General features: G+C 40.9%; 1 protein-coding gene across 3 annotated transcripts in view; it reads right to left on the bottom strand.

The window, feature by feature from the left end:
* Nucleotides 1–20,259, bottom strand: part of LOC119021558 (sodium-coupled neutral amino acid transporter 3-like) — a 44,125-nt gene that overhangs the window by 11,344 nt on the left and 12,522 nt on the right. The window contains exons 2-8 of one of the 3 annotated variants that reach the window (XM_037101911.1): nucleotides 13,538–13,786; nucleotides 12,018–12,050; nucleotides 11,745–11,838; nucleotides 10,969–11,084; nucleotides 4,403–4,476; nucleotides 4,038–4,130; nucleotides 3,745–3,826 (exon numbers count right to left, since the gene is read on the bottom strand). In XM_037101911.1, coding sequence (XP_036957806.1) covers nucleotides 3,745–3,826; nucleotides 4,038–4,130; nucleotides 4,403–4,476; nucleotides 10,969–11,084; nucleotides 11,745–11,838; nucleotides 12,018–12,050; nucleotides 13,538–13,674 — 629 coding nt within the window. In that variant the 5' untranslated portion in view covers nucleotides 13,675–13,786. Of the gene's footprint in view, nucleotides 1–3,744; nucleotides 3,827–4,037; nucleotides 4,131–4,402; nucleotides 4,477–10,968; nucleotides 11,085–11,744; nucleotides 11,839–12,017; nucleotides 12,051–13,537; nucleotides 13,787–20,259 lie in introns of those variants that run through there. The other 2 variants (XM_037101912.1, XM_037101913.1) reach the window with 2 other exon arrangements.

Here is a 20,259-nt window from a genome sequence, read left to right as displayed (position 1 = left end):
GTCCAGGCTGCATGATGTTGATACCAAATGTTAACAGCCTCACAGAGACACGCTCACATTAAACACTACAGGCAAATAAGGGCCATTTAGACTAAATGGAGCACATGAATATGAGATGACAGACCGGCTGCACTGAGACAACCTAGTACATATGACACTCATTCACAGCCATGTCGAGGAATCAAACCTCGTTGAGCTATTTTAAGATCACAGAAGGGCTGACTAACTGCTTGTTTTCTATCAGGTGGGAAACACTGTAGAGCCTCAACATCTGTTGGCTACAAACTCAAATGCACGCATACACATGCACACATCTCAAAAAAGAAGATGCTCATCCATCCCGTTGTCATTCTGTCCTCCAGTCATCTGGACACTGACGCACAAACATAGAGTAATGTAATTTACAAACAAACAAGAGCCTTATCACCAATGATCACAAACAGTGAAACAAACATGATAAGCAAATAGACATATAGCATTCTCTCCGCACTGACAAACCAGCGGTTCATGTGTGCTGACCAGGGTCAGGTTTGTTAGATCAACATACATCAAGAGACACATACACATACATGCAGTATTATACAATGCAGTCATGCAGCAACAACGTTGAAGAATTTTGTTATTGACAGTGACTTTGTCAGTCACTATTAAGAAGATTTTACTAATTTTCTAAAAAAAAAAACAAAAAAAAAAACCAGATCAGTTTCAATAGATTTGATCATCGTATACTAGAGAGAGAAACTGATGAACAAAATGATTAGAAAATGCAAATCAGCTCCTGATTACGCGCCACCAGAGTCCCTAAAAATGCTACCATAAACAGCTATAGTATTTATTCTACAAATGGTGTTTTAATTATTTAAGTTTCAACTGAAATGCATGTATTGGTAATCATTCTTTTTTTAAATCAGATTTAATATTGATGTTTAAAATTCATACATACAAAAACACTTTCAAAAACAATTAATCTAAATAAACAGAATAAATCCTGGGGGATTGAACTCTTTTTTTGTGATATCATCCAAAAATAATCAACCATAGATGCTGCCAACAAACACTGCAAGCTGTAATTAATTTCATTTTCAGATGTATAATTATAAGCGTTATCATTACAGTGTAATTACATTACAAGTAATTTGAATTGTGTTTTAGACTTATTGTAGTCTCTTGCATTAAAACATAAGGTGTCCTTGTTATTTTGTCCATCCCCTGTACAGTTTAGCACTATCAACACACACCCACCAACAAGATAAAATGCCACTGGAACAATCTCGTCTGTCATTTCAAATAAACAGTGATTGTTGACCACGGCCAACAGCAGTGAGCACGGCTGCACAGAGAAAGAAACAGAAAACAATATGGACATGTTGTCACACTCTATCTCTTCTACATTAACCTGAATAAACAATATGAGCAAATGTGATAGTCTTCATTCTCTTCCCTGTAGGTTAAAACCAGCACATTTTTGTCTTTAGCTATCTCTGTAGTAATGTTTGTGAGAAGCAGTGAAATGTCATCACTCCACTTTGTAATTTTGAAGGACTAAACCTCTAAGGCAAAATGTTCCACGAAACTCTTTACCCATTTTACACAGGATGTGTGGCTGGGAATATCGCTCCAACTTCTCCTAGACCCACTTATCCTAAACCAGAAATGTAGGTGAAGAGAGACCCAAACTGGGGGAAGGGTTAAAGGTTCACACTCGAAATCCCATCCAAGGAAGTGAGCGTTGTTTGTCTCTACGGCCACCTGTGCTGGCCAGTGATATCCCATGGTTTACGTTTTCCGCCGTGGAGTCTCGCTGTGTTTTGATGTGAGTGTTTCTCTGTGGCCGTGCTGCTCTCCTCCTCCAGGGTCACTATCTCAGCTGTTCTCACGCCAGCTGCTCAGAACATCCAGAGCAGCATCAGAGCCGCCAACTGGCGCAGCCTGACTGAACTCTTCTGCAGAGGCTAAAATCTTTGTACACAGAGAAGTGGTGGGATATCACACCGCTTTTTTTTATTTTTTTTAACCATGAGCCGATTACTCTTTAATCCTTGGGAAGCATGGCAGTGTCTACAAATGTCAAACTGATGTGTCAAGATGTAGTCACAGTGTTTCACGTGTATAGGATCACTTGTTAAGTACAAAAATATGAAAATTCTGCAGCATTTCTGGCAGAGTAAGTGCTTCTCATTGAGAAACACCTCCTACGTCTTAATTAGCACTCTTTTTCATTTCAAAACAATGATCATCGCCGTGATCGCAGTACAAGTCATAAAACTTAGAAAAGTTAGAATTTTTTCATTTTCATTAAATTAAACCTAGCAACCTCAGCAATAGCACTTCAAAGTGTTTTTCAAGGTTGTTCGGTGATGTTTTGTTTCTCGATAAAGAAGATTGAGAGGAAGAAGAAGTTGTTGCCATTGTTGCAATCCCAAATAACACTGTAAGAAACAATGAAACAAGCATGAATGATCAACAGCTGCGACCAGGTGCGTGCAAGCATCCGCGTGTTTATGCATTCAAGCCTTCTGTATGGAAAATTTCAGCTTCGCAAATAGAAAGTTGCGGTTGCTACAGTGTTGACACAGCTTTGTGAACCAGTGATCTGGTGGACCGACAGAAGGAGATCGAGCCGTGAAACAAGAACTCTGCTCAGTCCAACGATGGCTCCCACAGGAGTTATGAAAGGGGACGTGGCAACACAGCGTGTGTGTCTTTCTACAAGTTTTGGTCATCTTATGTGAATCCTTTTAAAAGGTATGTGCCAGGCCTACTGCCACACCCTTTAAGAAGATATAGAAGAGGAAAAAAGGGAAAAAACTGGGGCTGTGAAAGGGTGGGAAATTCTTTGCAGACCGACCAACAGAGCGACCTACGGAGCTGACAGTCACAGCCAGAAAGGAGCAGCCCCAGTGACCTTTAAGATGCAGAGTCGCAGGCTACACACGTAAGAGCACACCTCAAACAACTTCTTCAACTTCTGCTGCTAATTCTGTTCTGTGTAGAGCATGAAGTCAGGTTTGGGGTAGCTCAAGGCATGATGGGATTAGGCCACTGACTGAGTTTGCTTGGTTGCATTTTAAACAGACATATGTCAGTTTTCTGTTCTGTAATATTTCTGATAAATTAGGAGTGCTTGCTGTCATCTTTAGCTGCACGTGCTGTTACCACCAGTAACCAGGGTTTTTGCTAATCAGCTGAGACTGAGATCTAATGGATTACAACTTTAAACTTGTTCTTTTAAGTGAAGGTAAGTGAAAAACAAAATGTCCTTTGAAATGTTTCACCACTAATTTAATGAAAACGGCTGAAATTGTCAAGGTTTTGAGGTTTTAGTTCAGGCATTAGCTCTTTCATTTTGTAGGTTTCAACCTCATCACGTTTTGTTTTTTCCACTGGTACAATGAGTTGTCTGGTCATCTGCGTTTGTTCCCCAGTTCCGCCTTTACTCCTCGCCTTAAGTTTTGCGTTTGTTCTCAGTACTTTTCCCGTTTGTCTTTAAGTTTCACTTTTAGTGTTTCTCTTTAGTTGCTGTTTTTATTGTTTCTTTTTTCCCCTTGGACTCTTATCAGCCTGATTTTGTTACCTACCTGTTTTGTTCTCTGAAGTTCAGGGTTTTCTTTTTGTAGATTTGACACATTTAACCATTAAATCAGACATGAACTACTCTATCAGTGTGTGCTCCCTGCATCTCAAGTCACTCATTTTGTTACAAAGTATTAATGAAAAGTTATTTGTCATGCGTTGACCACTCACCCTGCAGGTTTATCCACCCTCAGAAAGGCCTGGATGACCAAAGGAAACTCATACTTGACGATGTACAGATAACTGGACATGGCTGTGGAGAGGAGAAACACACAATGAGTTAGGAATCAAATACGCACAAGCTTGTGCTCAGTACAGCAAGGAGAGCACCCTCACACGTTAGCACGTACACACTAGTCACGGCCAACAAATCCCAGAGTAATACGAGTATTATCCCAGAAATGTCAGAGGAAATTTAGAGAGTTTATGTGTAAGTGTGAGGACAGATGGCAGCGTGACCTCACCTCCAATGTTCTGCAGCGTGATGGCAATACCTGCCGCCATCTTCCCCGGGGTCCCGAAGGCCCTGTAGCCGAGCTGCTCATACGCACGAATACCTGAGCCACACATACCAGATAGAAATCAATGTTTTCAATCCATGCTAACAAGATCTAGGACTACTAAAAGACTGTCAATCTAATTAAGCTTCTACATCAGTTGTGTAGCAGTTCATAGAGTGCTGGGGGTTCACACAGTGTGATCTTATCAACTGAGGTCTTGCTGAATCTGAACACTGAGGCTTTTAAACGCGTGATATTTTTTATGCTAATGACAATACATTTCTTTACCATAGATTTAGAGGATGCTGTTTGTCAGGCTACATACATACCTACAATACCAGATGACTTTAGCAGTAAATGGATAGAATATGATGAGAGGACTGCCACCACTGTTAGAAGTACCCTGAAACAGACATACAAGAAGACAATGGATTGGTGGTTTAAGTAATATTTTTCTTGCTAGCGAGGTCAAACATTTGCTGGTTGCAGTGACTGAAGTGTAAAGATTTGCTGCTTTTCTTTGAAATGAAGATTTTTTTGGGTTTTGGACTAGTGGCTGGACGAAAGAAGCATGCCACTTGCCGGCTCTGTCAAACTGTGATGAGCATTTTTTCACAATTTATTGACATTTTATAGCCTAATTGATTAACCAGTTAATCATGATATCGGTAGGTTGATCAATAATGAGAATAATTGAAACAATAAGCTACATGACGGTGCTACTGCCACATCATTTCAATCAAGTTTTCATCTTTCACCCACAAAAAATGAAAACCTCAGTTCTATATGTTACATTACTGAGCTGTACATCACCCTGTAGGCTGTTTAGACAGCTGCAGTATGAGCATAGATTTCCAGGTGCATAGACTGTGTCGTACAGAGGGCCCCTGTGGCTCTTCTTTACCCTGGATTGTTACTCAAGCTTAGCCAAGGAGACTGCCCCATCAGCCCCTCTGCCCTCTGACACACTAAGTAGTCACACACACACACGCACACGCACACGCACACACACACACACACACACACACACACACACACACACACCACCAGATGGACAATTTCACAAGAAACATCTCGAATGCAATGCTGAGATTGACAGAACGAGGAAAATCCTTTTGTAAACATTAATCTTCTTGCCGTTGTTTCCCAGTGGCGGGATAACCCGCTTCAGTCACAACAGCAGTCGGTCATTCCACTTCAATCACAAAGATGTCTTGTCCTCCACTGAACCATGTTTACAGTATTTACGTTATTCCCTCTCATGCATGCTTCTGCAGTGAAGCTCATTAAAACATTATTACACAGGAGTATAACATAATAAAGTATGATAAGTTGATAATCAAATTTTTGAATATACCCAACCATCCAGAGAGGCCTCAGCCAAGAAACCTGGGGCCAAAGTCACAAACACTCTGGTAATACACTCAGGGAGCTCATTAGTTAGCCTTTCGAACAAAAAATGCACAAGTATAATCAAAAATAGGTGGCATCAAGTGTTTGCTCAGATTTAAAATCTTCTTCTCCAAATTCACTGATCAGAAAGTTGCTGATAGTTAAATATAAAGTATGACATTTTCATTTTTATTTAACATAATGGCTGCTTGTGTTAAGTCAACAGTTTACATTTTGGAACTTTTTCTTCTTTAATTAAAACAAAAAGACATTAAAGACAGAAAAACACACTGATATTTCTCAAAGTGTTATTTTTCATTTCATATTATTGGCATGAGCATTACACATGAGAAGAAGCTGTATTCAAGACACATATCAATTAAAATGATTTCTATGATTTTTAGCTGTACATGTAAGAGGAAACCTACATGAGTATATTTGTTAGACATAAGCACAGTACTCTTCCCTGACATTTCATGGACTGACTCTGAGATGTGAATGACGAACAGTAACAGACATGGCACCAGAGATGATGTTATAGAGGACGGTGTTACAGCTTTCAGGGTGCAGGTAAACTAATATCCTTTTTCAGATGTCTAAATAATCTGGTTCACTGTAATATACTGATACCACTTAAGGACATTTGTGAGAACAAACTGGTTTTTTTTTTCGGGTTAGGGTTTTTTTGACTTTCTTTTCAATCTTCAGTTAAAGGAAGTTTTGTGAATGGGTCATTGGTCTACTGACTTCCCCTGACCCAATCCACCTCATTCCAACTATTTTCTATTTTCTTCTTCTTTTGTTGTTACTGTTGGCAACATTAACTTTCTCTCTCTTACACACACACTCTCTCTCTGTCTCTCTCTCTCTGTCTCTCTCTCTCTGTCTCTCTCTCTCTCTCTCTCTCCGTTCCTCTTGCCAGACAGCACGTCTTTCATCTTGACTTCAGCTCTTGGCCAGTTTGGGGTTTGAGCTATTTTTTTTTCAGGCAGTGTGGAAGAATGCTGGGTTGAGCTGAGGTGGAGGATTTGGTCAGTCAAGTGGCGGTGGGAGGACAGATCTGCTGACAGTCAGACAGACTGACACACTTGGGTCACTGTAGTGCTGCTCAAAGCTTTCCACCCCGCTGCATTCCTACCCTGGCCGGGGCCACTGACCTGCTGAAGCCTCTGCACCCGCCAACAAAAATCTATGTGATATGAAACATCGGGCCACAAGGCAAACAGAAACAAAGGACATTCCTAAGCCACTATTATTCATTAATTCATTAGTAGATATAGATTGTGCAGTAAAATGACTCCATGTTTAGATTGTTCTTGTTGATTTACAGCACATCTGCTGTTGCAAAACCACCGTTTTTTATTATCATCACTAATAGTAGTAGCTAACTACAACTGTTGTCGTTGTTGATTTGGTGTTTATTTGGCTATTTATTATGTAGGATGCTGTGCTCTCGCCCTGTCTGGTACTACCTTGAGGTCTGTATGGCCTTTTTTATTGTTCTACTTGTTGTTGCGTTTTATCCATTGCAACACTCAGTTTCCCCCCCTGGGGGATTAATAAAGTACTTCGTATCTCATATTGGGTACTAGTGTAGGGTACACAAAGTGCATTTACTACGAAAGTTAATATCTAGCCAGCATCAGTTGAAATTGTGTTCCATATGTAGGCTAAATGTCAGCGTTCATGTAGATCAATGCCAATAACATCAGCCAGCCAGGTGTCTCGCAAATGGATTTGAGCACATCAAACATCACAATTATAAACAGTGATGCACACATGCGTGCATTAATCTAACAGATAAACAAGCAACTGCTTTTTACAATTTTCAACCTCTAGCAGTGCTTTTTTAGGACGATGCCTGAAAAACTGATAGCTATTCTTGCATCTGTGGGTGTTTGCCCACATGTATGTCATCTGCCAGCGAGCACAGAGGCCACTCTGTCTGCTAACGAGAGGGTGAAGGGGCAGAGGAGGCAGAGAGGAGGGGGCGTGTGCCAGGCAACACTTAGGAGGAGGGGGTAAGTGAACGGTCATATAAAACTTTGAAACAACAGTATTAAATGCATGAAATTGTTCATTAATGTCAAGCAAATAAACTATTTTAAAAAAGAAGAGGGAACACTATTTCAGAAGTTATCCCGCACTGCACCCCTGCTTATTCTTTCTTCCTTTGGACAGCAGCCAGCCTGCTGGCAGTAGCCTTTTTGTTTACGTTATCACAAGCTAAAGCTAGCAGTCAGAAAACATACCAGGAGCTGCAAGGAAAGCCAGGAACAAAAGAAATAAACTTCCATATTTGTTTTTGGCTGCTAAGGTTAGTGATCAGGTTGTCTTTGCAGCAGTTGCATCTGCTTGAAAACATCAAGGGGCATGTGGCTCTGTCCATAATCCAAGAGCTGTCCTTACTTTACCTACTATAGCCAACAAGTTCGCAACTTCTAACACAATACAGTGACTGCAGTCACAATATAAAATGCACTTAGTGCCATAAAATCTATAAACATGCCTATTGTTCAGCTAAACCCTCACAATGATCCAACAACACCACACTTGATTCTCTTCCTTTTGAGAATTTATTCACAGTTATAATTATAGTTATCAATCAACAGACACAAACAATTATGTCAAATGTTGACACATGTGGAATGAACCGATGCATCTTGCCTCACACCAGCGTTCAGCTTGAGGTGGATGAATGAACAGCTTTACAATACTTCAAGGGCCAACGTGCTCAAGATGTCTGCGGTAGGCGACTCAGGCAGTGGTGGGAACGAGCACAACCTGTCACAAAAATACTCAGCAACAGGCCTATTTTTTTTGCTGCAGGCCTTCATTTCTGCATTTGTTTACCTCCCCATGTTTGAGCGAACATGGTTGCCTCGGTTTTAGGCCTCCCCTCCCCCTTTAGGAACAGAACCTTAGGTTCATAATGACACAGTACACTGCTAGGAAAGAAAGATTTAATGTTGTTTGAGGTGATCACTGGCCCAGAGTCCAAAGTTATACACAGAAAAATAGCCGGTATCTCTTTGCCAAACATGTCAGTGACCCTGTCTGGCCACTCCATTGTTTGATACAAGATCATGCAGATATGCACACAAAGACCTTTCATCTGTAACTGGACGAATAAATACACACTCTCTTTTGCATTCAGTCACGTACTATTAATTTGCACGCGATTACATGCATTCATCAGAATAAAAGGTAGACTAATCAGCTAGAGTTCACTTCAGCTCCTGCCTAGTCAAGTGTCAAATACACTAGTGTTTGGGTTCAGCAAGTACAGACAGCAGACAGCTCGAAAAACCACAGTCACACAACTCAGCTCAAATTAAGAAGCTTTCTCAGACACGAGGCAAAATCCTGCAGACATGACTTCCCTCGGAAAAGAGCTAAAAACCTTCCTTGAATAATATGTAGGGGTGGTGGTACCTGTTGACATTTCTCCCATATGAATGCTAATGTGACTATGTTATTACTTTTCTGTTTGCTCAAAAATAAACAGACTGCCTCTGCTAGATACTCACCACAGCTGCAAATCCACCTAAAAGAGACTTAAACAAACATCCAAAACATTGTTTCACCTCTCACTGGAGCTCTGCTTTGTATTTTTTTTATTCAAGGATGCTTACTGTAGTTAAATAATCGGCACAGCATGGATTTTCTAAGAAATGTAACACTGGAGAGGTTACAGCAGTGCCCATTTAGCTTTCACAGAAAAACACTTAGCTCAACCAGCTTCAGCACCTTAAAATCTAGCATCATCAGGAAGAGGTGTCAGAACGGCACGAGGAAGACGAGGAGGTGAAAGTGTCGATGTCACCCTCTAGAAACACCAACAATTATTTTTGAGACTTGCAATAACAAAGATCAACCTTACAGCTGGAAAGCTCATGGGGGGAGTTTAAAATGCAGTGGCACATGGCTGTAAATCCGTGAGAGCCCATCGTTCCAATATTATGCCACCATTACACTTGTACACAATCCAGAGACCATGAATCAAATCTGTGTCCACTAGCTGAAATTGTTGCATGAGTAATAGCCAGCAAAGTGGACCTGCTCTCCCTGCTGGCAAGAGATTCAGGCAGGATAAGTCTGAGACAGATTGGACTGATGATGAACAGCAATGACACACATGCAGTTTAATGATGATGCCAGTGAAATGCTGACAATTTCCTGAAGGCCAGCTTTTACTCAGTGTACAAGCTTTAAGGGATAAAAAGTGAGATATCCTGTGCTTTTCTTGTTGTCAAAAATACCAGACGAATCTGCGAGCTGTTTAATTGGGCCATCGTCCCATTCAGACAGATTTCACTGCTTCTCTGATTGTGACCGGCCAATCACGACCATTTATTTGATATGAGGCGGGTTTGATTCGATGGCTGACAGAAAAGCGTCACTGGTCCAGACTTGAAAAGTCATATGGTTGCCTCTTCAAATTCATCCAGCCTGCAGTTAAGTCCAGACTCACATGCAGATTGTCATGTGATTCACGGAGACTTCACAAAGTTCTAGTTCTGAGCAGGCTTTTTAAATGCAAGGATATAGAAAGACATAGTTACGTTGTTTAGCAGTTCGTAGTTAATAAATGATGTATTGATTGACTGATTGAAGTACTGGGCTAAGAACCACCATCTGCCTTTGCTTTGAAAAAAGAAAAAAAAGTCCACTGGAGAAAACAGAGATGACTCAACTCTCTTTACTCAACGGCTCTGGGTGCAACATCACACATTTCCTCAGTATGACTGTTTGCAGGTCTATCAAATTGCATCCAGACATATATCAGACTGGGTGACGTGTCTCTCTTATCATGGTGAACATTGTGAAAGTGTGTTTTAATCCACTGTTGTAAAGATGAGATAGAGATGATGAACTTGCTGAACGCTGTCAGAGAAGGGCAATACCAGAAACAATGCAATAATATCTTTACCTCCACATTAAGTTATGTGAGAGAACTCACTGCAGCTTCTGATGCATCTAAACCAGGCAGAAAAAACATCTGCATGAAATCATAAATGACGAGCCTGGAAGCTACAGTTGGCTGTGACGTCAATATCCTGACAGACAATGATGCTGCGGAGGCTTTAAAATGTTAAGCCCCTCATATACAGTACATACACCCACTGGTCCATGGCAGAGAATCAGCTGCACAGAAACAACGTGAGTTATTTTCTGCATCTGGGATCGCTGTGATTACACACATTTATAGCTCAAGTAAATGATTTCCAGTCTGCCATTGATTTGAGCCTTGAATTATCAAACAAATGTGCCCTATGTCATCAGCTTTTGTGTCATAAACAGGGGCTGTTGCCTGGTGAATACAAGACAGTTACAATATAATTGGGTGCTGTTCATGAATGATGCAGACCTTCACTGGATGAGAAGGAAGAAAATGAGTCAGACAACATCTGTAAGCCATAATTCAGTCATTCTAAAGTCATTCCAATCTGCAGTCATGGAGTTACATATTCAGTGTATTAAATGCATATAAATAACTTACAAAAAGAGGACAACCCCTGTGTTGGCCATGGCGTAGGCCAATCCAAGGATTCCACTTCCCATGATTGCATTTCCGAGGTTGAAGACAGACATCCCAAACGAGGTTTTCCCCTCAAACTATGACCGACACGAGAGGGAGGAGAGAAATAAACATGTCAGATCATCATCAAATAGTGCTTTCAAGCACTGAACATGTGCAGTATAAGACATCACTGACCACATGTTCAAAATAGTCCAGCTTTTGCTCTTATTCTGAAAAAGACAGTATATCTACTGAGCTGTTTGCATTGGTAATTGAAATAAATATTTCCGCTTATAGTCTTGTTTACATGCAGCTGTGCAAACTCCAATCATCTACTTGCAAGGACAGATTCACAATATTTGTGCAGATCCAAAACTTGTTAACATCTATGTCGTTCATAATGTTAAAAAGGACGCGTGTATCTCCTTTAAACCAGAAATACAATTAAAATGGCTGAATCCCTAAAAAAAAGCAGCAGCCAGCTTGTTTAGGTTTGGAGGATTTTGAAAGCAGGTCACGTAGACAGCGGAAGGAAGGAAGGAAGGATATTCCCACAGTTACATACTTTTTACCAACAGTCTACATCAGAGAAATCAGACTAGTCCTGAGTTTGAATAACCAAACAGAATATGGTGTCTAGATTAGGTATTCTAATTCAGAAAAAAATGTCAAATTCTGAATATTAGCATGTATAATATCATTGTGCATGTTTATGTGGTCATTGAGAAAAGCCGGTTGGCTGTGATTGAACTCACATCTGTAAAGCGTATTGTTTTCTTGTCATCCACGCCTGATAAGAACTCCTGGCTCTCCGGGAGGTTGGCTGCTGCATTCTCAGTTCTGTGGGGACTGAGTAGAAATAAACAATGTCAAAGAGCAAAAAGGAAACACCGCAATGAATAAAAGCACTCAAGACTCATCACAAACTGTCATTTCCTTGATAAAGAGCAGACTCTGCTTTAGAACAAGATGTGTCTCCGCGGGTAACACAGTGAATATGGCACATACTGTTATTATACCATACGTACCTATCATTCTGGGCACTATTGGGTACAGTTTCCCTACAAGCAGTGAAGAGAGAGGCCATCCATCATCCAACGAGAGCACAAAGTGGAAAAACAACACCCTCAGTCATAATACAATAAGGCAAATAATACAGTGAGGGGACGAGCTATAAATTATCATCAGCATCCCGGGAGAGACATTTTAATTAAACCATCCATCACATAAAAATAGGAGGAAAAAAAACTATTGCTAGACAACCAGTGACATGATAATCAGGCATTTAGCTCAATCCATTATCCAGCACAAATTATAGCACAATGAGGGAGCATGTAGGAGGTAAGAGTCTTGCTCAAAGGCACATCATCAGGCAGTTAATGGACTTACAGTATTTGCTGTTACAGGGATTGTGCCCGAGGGCCTGTGGTTATGAAAGAGCCACTCTGGTAACGAGGCTCAACTGCCACCTCATGTAGCAGAGTGACATAATCAGTCTGACCACCAAAAACGCAATCAGAATTTCATTTCCCAGTTCCCTTTTTTCTCATCTGTCCTTGATGTATTTTGAGCATTTAAGCCTTCTGTCAGATAACATTTTACTCATCACCAAAAACAAATACAGTACAATTAGTTCTTTCCTCAATAAATGAGACACTCTGTGACACTGGTGGCAGCAGTGTTTCCTTTCTGCATGACGCTGTTAGATCACACCAAGACACGTTGCCAGAAACGTGTCACCAGCAAAGCCATTTGTTTACAGTACGTTGCGCTTGGTGGGCGCAGCAATCCTACCACACTGTTTTGCCCACAAACACCACTACCAAGTCGTTGTTGAAGCAACCAAACCTGTGACAACGCGTCTCAGTGTGATCAGGGTCTTAGTGTGTTTTTCTCAAGTGTATTCTTTATTTGCATTTTTTAAGCTTAGCTTCCTCACTATAGCTAGCTGTCTAATTTCATTTTAAGCTTTACAGGCAGAATATAACTGCTAAGCCTTTTCGATGTATATTGAACGCTCGTTCAGCAGATAAGCTCAGTTCAGCAGAGTGCAAGAGTTCCTCCTGCACCCTTCACTATTGACGGGAGGCCAGACTTTTTTTCTTCTCTCTCAAAACACATTTTAATTAGATATACACAATTTGCTAATTAGATACACACAGCCCAACCCTACTGGCTGATGTATATAAAATTACAGCTACATACAGTACATCATACTGTATCTTTCTTGTGAGTGAGTCTGGTCCTTATCCTGTTGAATAAGACAGTTACATGACCAGGCACAGGTGACACGACACCTATTTCACTTGATGTTTTCTTGACACACAGTGTGTAATTTGATGCGATGTGTGAAAAAAGGCTTAGAAGATCTTCAGTAAGGGGCAAGTTAACACGACAAGTAAAAGCTTAAACAGAGGCACCTGACATATAATAGAGGCCGGATGCTCGATTATAAGAGATTCTCAGAGTGTCATTTGTGAGCTGTGATGAATTACAAAGGTATTACTGACTGATCAACACAAACCGTGTTCAGTAGGATTATACTCACTTATCAGCGTCCCCTGCAGGCGGTGTTTTGGCCAACGCTGCGATCTCCTCCCCAGGCTCATGGCCCTTCCCATTAGGAATAGCGTTCACCTCAGCAGGGGCAGTTTCCACAGTGTCGGCTGGTTTATCCTCACTCATATCTGCTCTGGTGCCTTGGTGCGTCTGTAATGATCAGTCTGTTGAAATGTGTGACTGCTTGAGGCTGTCAGTGTTTGTACTCAGAGTGAAGTTTTTATTTCCCCCCTGGGATCTGTGGAAAAAAAGATATGAACGAATTAGCATAATGTTTTGCTATGGCCTTTTCTTTGTTCATAAAGTCACTGAGAAGCCTGTTGCCCATTTTCATATAATTTTCCCAGACAGTGCAGGTACAGGATAGGGATGTAGAAGAGCAACCACACTGCTGTTTCATGTCTCATTCGCTGATATCTGTATTTTGTCACAGCGGAAGTGTGAAAGTCATCGATGGATGCAGATCTTAAATGAGTCATATCATCATTTTTCACATCATTAGGTCAGGAAAAACTGACATTTTGAAGATCCATGGTCTTCATAGGACAGCAACAACATGGAACTGTTGATTAAAATTTGAATTGCGTCAGTAATAACAAGCAGTGATTAACGTTAAATCAATCCTTGGTGAGATACTGACTTAGAGTATAAAGAGAAAGACAGTCAGCAAGGCTACGTTTTGGTGTGGACAGTGGACCTGCATAAAGGGATGGATCCAGGAATTTTTCTCTTACTTTCTTTAACGTTGCAAATACGGTTGTTATTAACATTTTTGTACATTTCTCAGGGAATCATTCACAGATTTCAATAGAAAAAGACAGGCATATTTAGGTGGCTGGTATCTAAAAGTGAGTACAATTCAATGTGGATCCAAGTATGTAAGTAAGTAATTAGACTTGATTCAGTTCAAGTGGACTGCCAGGCCTTGGTGGAAGTATGAGCTCTACTGAGTGACATTCTCATTTACAACTGATATGGCATGTTTGCTATCACAGAGACAGGAATGTACCAAGAAAGAGTACTGTTGGGTACCACTGCTGCATTCCAGTTTAAATGTGAACGGAGTCTGATTCTACCAGAAATGCTTTAATTCCTAGTTCACAACAACACGAGACACGTGGGAAGATAAAAGAGGCCACCGTGAGGGCATTCAAGTGAATCTGTATCTTCCTGAAGGCCCCACAGGGACGTGACTGAACTCCAAATCACTTGGTGAATGCTGACACACAGGATGGCGACAGAGATGTCAAAATGGAGAGATAAAACTAAATTCCTTGCACACCTATAAAAGTAATGAAGTTACTAGATTAAATCTCAAATATGCCACAAAGATTTGGTGATTCAGATTAAAACACTGTGTCATGGGTTGGGAAAACCCTGATACTGTTAATTCAAAGTCATAGCGACTTTGTGACTAACAAACATTTTCACTTGTAACCTAACGCAAAAACACCGACGGCTACTATGAAAGTCAAAGAAAAGAGTTGACAGTAAATGGATGTTTTGGCAAATCCCATGAATAATTGACACATCAACTGACAGGTCTACGCTCAGAGGAAACAGAGCTTTGAGTTAACTGTGACACACTGGGCTTTAATTCAGGACTCTATTTCCTGCAGTGTCTAAGCTGCCCAGCTGGCTTGAGGGGCCCAGAAAGGCCCCTGTGCCATGTATCTCCTGGATGCTGTTGACCAAAGCCCCCTATCTGGCTGGTCCTGAATGATCTTCTTTTCTCTAGTGCATAAACAGCACTGGAGGCTATAATGGAGAGCGCGTTGGGGGCCACAGAGGAGGAACTCACACAAACGGTTGAAACCCCCTGCATTGAGATAAATAGAGAAGAACCAGCTAGGACCAGCCACGAACCAGTTCTAGCCGTCTTTGTGCCCCCATTTTTCTGCTTGTCACTTTTCTCTCGGTTTCCTCTTTTATTGAGGAGGGTTCAACATCGCAACAATGCTCAGGGTTTTCTCTACTACCACTGCTGGCAACCACTCAGCTGTCCTTTACCCTCGGGCTTCTTCCGCTCCACAACCCTGCCCTTTTAAAATGTAGCTTTTTGTAAAATTATTTTAACACATCAAACGCGGCGTGAGGTGAATAAACCGTGGTCTTCATCGAGCAGCCCTCTGAACCTGTCTGACCAACCACGCTGCTGCGAGCTTCACTGCACAGCCAGGGCTCTCGGTGTCTCCAGCTAAAGCCAGGCAACGTGGTTGGGCAGCAAAGCACAGAGGCACAATGGCACATGTTGTGCGGTTTCCTGGGAACGGGTTGGAGAACAGTAGTACTATTGTGCCAGGCATCATTATACTGCCGGGGCCCCCTTGGCTTTAGTTCGCCAGGCCACTCGAGAGGCTGAAAAGGTATTTCACTGGGCTCTAATTGAAAAGACGCCACCTTGAATTCAGCAAATGCCAGTATCCTGTATTCATGCACAGTTGTAGCAGAGTTGCTGACGACAGCAATGGCAAGGGCAGGGCCCCTCTCGTGGGACAAATCACTGCACAGAACCACACCGCCACTCAGATAGTCTACAAATCACAAGGAGGCTGGGGGGAGCCATTCAAGGACAATACACGATGGGCTGTCCGGCTCCAAGGGTGCGTTATGGCCCCTACAATCATTATGTTCAATAACAAGGGCATGCATAACATTCTTAGGAATAGTTGAGTGAGAGCACATTCATTCAGTCAGAAGCTCCGATTTTTAGAGAGCTTGTTCTCCAGTCCTCCTCAAGTTTGAAGCAAAAGAAGGTGAAACGGAGGTAGCTGAAAACTCTGTGGGGGAAATGCTCCGTTAAAAGTAGGACAAGGTTTTGGCAGCAGAAATGCTTATTCTGATATCTGGTATGCGCAAAAAAAAAAAAAAAAAGAAATTCAAAGTGAAATAATAGAGATTCAGTGGAAGACCTGAATGCTGTGGACAATGATCAAGTATCATATAGGAAAAATTCAGTATGGAATTATCTAACAGAGACCTCTCCATCTCCGTTTCGACCTCTCTGACATGCATGTTTATTTGAATAATAATACTGTCCATAGATTTACATAAAGTCAAACTAAATAACGTCAGATGACGAGCCACCACCTACAATCACAAACCCGGACTGAAGGAAAATCGGTATCTGTAAAACGTACATGTTCAGTAATATGAAGCAAAAAATGTTTTATTGGCACAAGTACAACATCTAGAATCTGCATTACAGGAAGTACTAAAAGTTAGCGACCCCACAACAGACACAGAGAAGTAGTAGTAGCAGAAGAAGAAGAAGAAGAAGAAGAAGAAGAAGTAGTATTATCTTGCATTATGCAGATTTTGGTCACTACACCTTTCTTACCCTGAGGTGTGCATAAACTACAAACCATATTTTCAAAATACAAAAGTGTGAAATTGTTATTATCAATTATCTGTGATCGTATCAGTATCAACGGAAAAAAATCAATATTGGTCAATTCATACTTGATTATCAATTAAAGTATCTGTTTTTGTTTGATATGTTTATGTGGCTATAGTGTCTGACAAAGAGGTACCTGGTTACTGATCGTCTGCCTGGAGCAGACCTGGTGTTGATTTCTCATCTCAGTCACCGTGTTCTCTCCCAACAAAGAAAACTCATTATAACTTGGCTAAGTTGGTATTAACATGCCACAGTATCCCACGTTTCTATCAGTGTATTCCAAGCTGCAATATCCTAGTTTCTAAAAGCTGTGATAAGGGCTCGTCTAGGTTTCTGGAACCAGGCTATGATGTTTACATGTGCAACACATAACCAGGCTGACGGGGTGATAATCAGTCTTCTTCTACAGCCTGATTCTCTCAGCGGTGCCATCTGTTTCTGATAAAATGAGTATAATACACCACATTTCTCAGAAGCACACTTTTATAAAACCTTAGAACAAAAAAATAAAACAGTAGTTTTTGTAGTAGAGAAAAGCAGAATAAACAGCAGAACTAGGTGGAGAAGAAAAAAAAAAACACCATTAGGAATCCATTGTCTCCCTATTGATGATCAAACTTCCGAAATCCTATGCAAGAGCTAAAGCTACATTGTGATGCTTTTTGGTGGGAGTAAATGAGTCTTTTCACAGCAACAGCAGAGGCTATGTTTGTTCAAGCCCCCGTCCAAAACATCACCTCAGTTTGCCAACACACAGCGAGTGCATGCGCCCCACTTCTCCGGCTCTGACGTCAGCGACTCTGTAGAGAAACGTCATCCCACAAGGAGGCAGACGGAGCCAGGCTCTTCCACTGATTGTTATTCCTCAACTGATACCTGAACCAAACAACACTGCGCATGCTGATTCATCCTCACTTATTGCTATGCATGTGTGCATCTGCGTTTGTAGTGTGCATTCTGTGAATAATTAAATGTGTGGCTCTGTGTGTGCATGTGTGTGTGTGTGTGAGCAGTTTATGCAATGTGTAATCTCAAAGTGTAACACTGCGTCCTCCATCACTACTTGATGACATTCTCATGCCTCTCTGGCCACATAAGCTCTCTTAATTGAGTGTCCGCTGTAATTTTCTTTCAATCTGTTGCAGTGCTTGTGGACAATCATGACTCTTTTTCGCTCTTTTTTTCTCACACCCAGCTCTGTGGATGCAGTGAAAGCAGAGTGGCAATGTTTTAATTGCCATCAAGAAGCCGTCATAACTTTCCTCTACCAGCATCATCACGTCTATGCAGGTCATTTGAAAGACAGCAAACCCATCTCATCAGCAATTCTGGGAAATGAAAATACCTCACTCAATAAACTTCTTCTTTTTCTTTTTTTCTTTTTAAGGGGATTATAGCTGCCATGCCTGATTTTTAAAGGGACAGTTTATCCTGAAATGAAAAATACAGACTCCTCTTCTCACTTGTAGTGTTATTTATCATCTAGATCAGTGTTTCTCATACTTTTGTCACCATGTACCACCTCAGAAAATATTAGTACATTAGTATTTTTTTATTAGTACAAGTACAAGTACAGACAATAAGATACAGTAGCATAGACCTAGTCTATTCAGCTTACTGCTTTGCACCGTTGAGTTTAGTTCATAGCTAATCGTGCATGATATATTTGTGCAAAATGATGGTAATATATGTATGTTTTTAAATGAACTATTTCCTTTTCAAAAAACATATCTGGAATTTTACAGCATAGCTACAATGTTTTGGAGTGAGATGCAGAGTTTTAGAGATATCAGCCAATGAGATGTTTGTTTTCTCTCAAATAAAATGGAACTAGTTCAAATTTGGCTTGTGGTGCTCACAATGCCTGACTGTCAGAGTTACTAGGTCATGATTTCATTTTTTGAGCATCCAAAGTCCAGCACCATCTAGTTCAATCATATCTGAGAGAAGGCAGTGTGAAAGGCGACCCGTGAGCGACTGGATGATGCCAGAGGAAAGTAGTGGACTCTGGTCAGGTTTCCCAATTTTCAAGTATTTATTACTTAACTCACAATAACAGCCACAGATGAAATGATAACAAATTGTTATTGTCATTGTTCCAACGAGCAACTGAGACAGATGGTAACTGGCACCTTATATACTGTGCCACCATTAACTGTTACTGGACTCTTCCACTCCTGAGGTAATATTAAAATATTATCAAATGGCTAACTTCCCAAATGATAATTTGCCCTTTTACATTTGGCACATAATATTTACTACTCTTCTGTTACTGCTATTCCCCATATATAATAATTAATTATTATTAACACACACACACATATATATATATAAACATGTGAAACATATTTGCAATAAATAGAAATAACCATCAAACATCTGACATGTCTGTCTTCCAAAACCTTGACACTCAAACCATAACAATCATGTGGATAAGCAGCTCTACATGTGGGAGGAAAAATGTGTCATTTTTGATTTGGGGGTGAACTGTCCCTTTAATAATCACTAAAAAAAATTCCCCCATCCTCCCTTCATGAACAGGAAGAGATTTCTGCAGATTAAGAGATTACACATGCCCACAATTTCACTGATGAGCAGCTAATAGATCTATCAGAGATCATTTTATCGTAAAACAGTGAGTTGAGACTCGTGACCTCTGACAGTCAGGGATGATCGAGTAGACCAGATTAGGACCTATCTCACTAAGGCAGGGAATCAGGATCAAACAGCCCAGGTCGCTCCATCCATACACTCTTTCTCCTGTCTAAAAATAGCTGCAGAGGAGTGAATAGCCTGGCTGTAACCCAACGTCATGTCACACACAAAGCTGTGTTTAAGTGCCGCTGCTGCGCGTGCCACTGAACACAGCAGCTGCTTGAAATAAGCAGGAAACACTCAGCAGACACGTCCCGACAACCATCTGCCTGTATTCTGGTTCTTCACACGAGGGTGAGCATGCACATAAATACACATGATGGCACACACACAAACACACATACGCAGTGTAATTACAGGGAAACTTGCATGCTGTTGTTGAATGAAGCTCCCAAACAGCTACAGGCAGAAAATAAAGCAATCTTCATCACCAAATTGTATAAGTGAGAGCTGTGTAGAATTAGGTTTGCAATATGTTAGCTCTTGATGTGCTCTTTGCAATATGTGAGCTCTACCTATCAGCTATCTTTTTACCGAGCTTGTGCTAAGAAACCTTTACTAAATTCTAGTGGAGTGTGATAAAGAATTAATCCAGCATTTGTGTATAATTATACACAGTTAAACAGATTATGCTGTATGTATGACGCGGTCAGCAT

This window comes from Acanthopagrus latus, chromosome 6 (genome assembly GCF_904848185.1).
Source record: "Acanthopagrus latus isolate v.2019 chromosome 6, fAcaLat1.1, whole genome shotgun sequence".
NCBI lineage: Eukaryota > Metazoa > Chordata > Actinopteri > Spariformes > Sparidae > Acanthopagrus > Acanthopagrus latus.
This window is presented reverse-complemented; position numbering and strand designations above follow the sequence as displayed.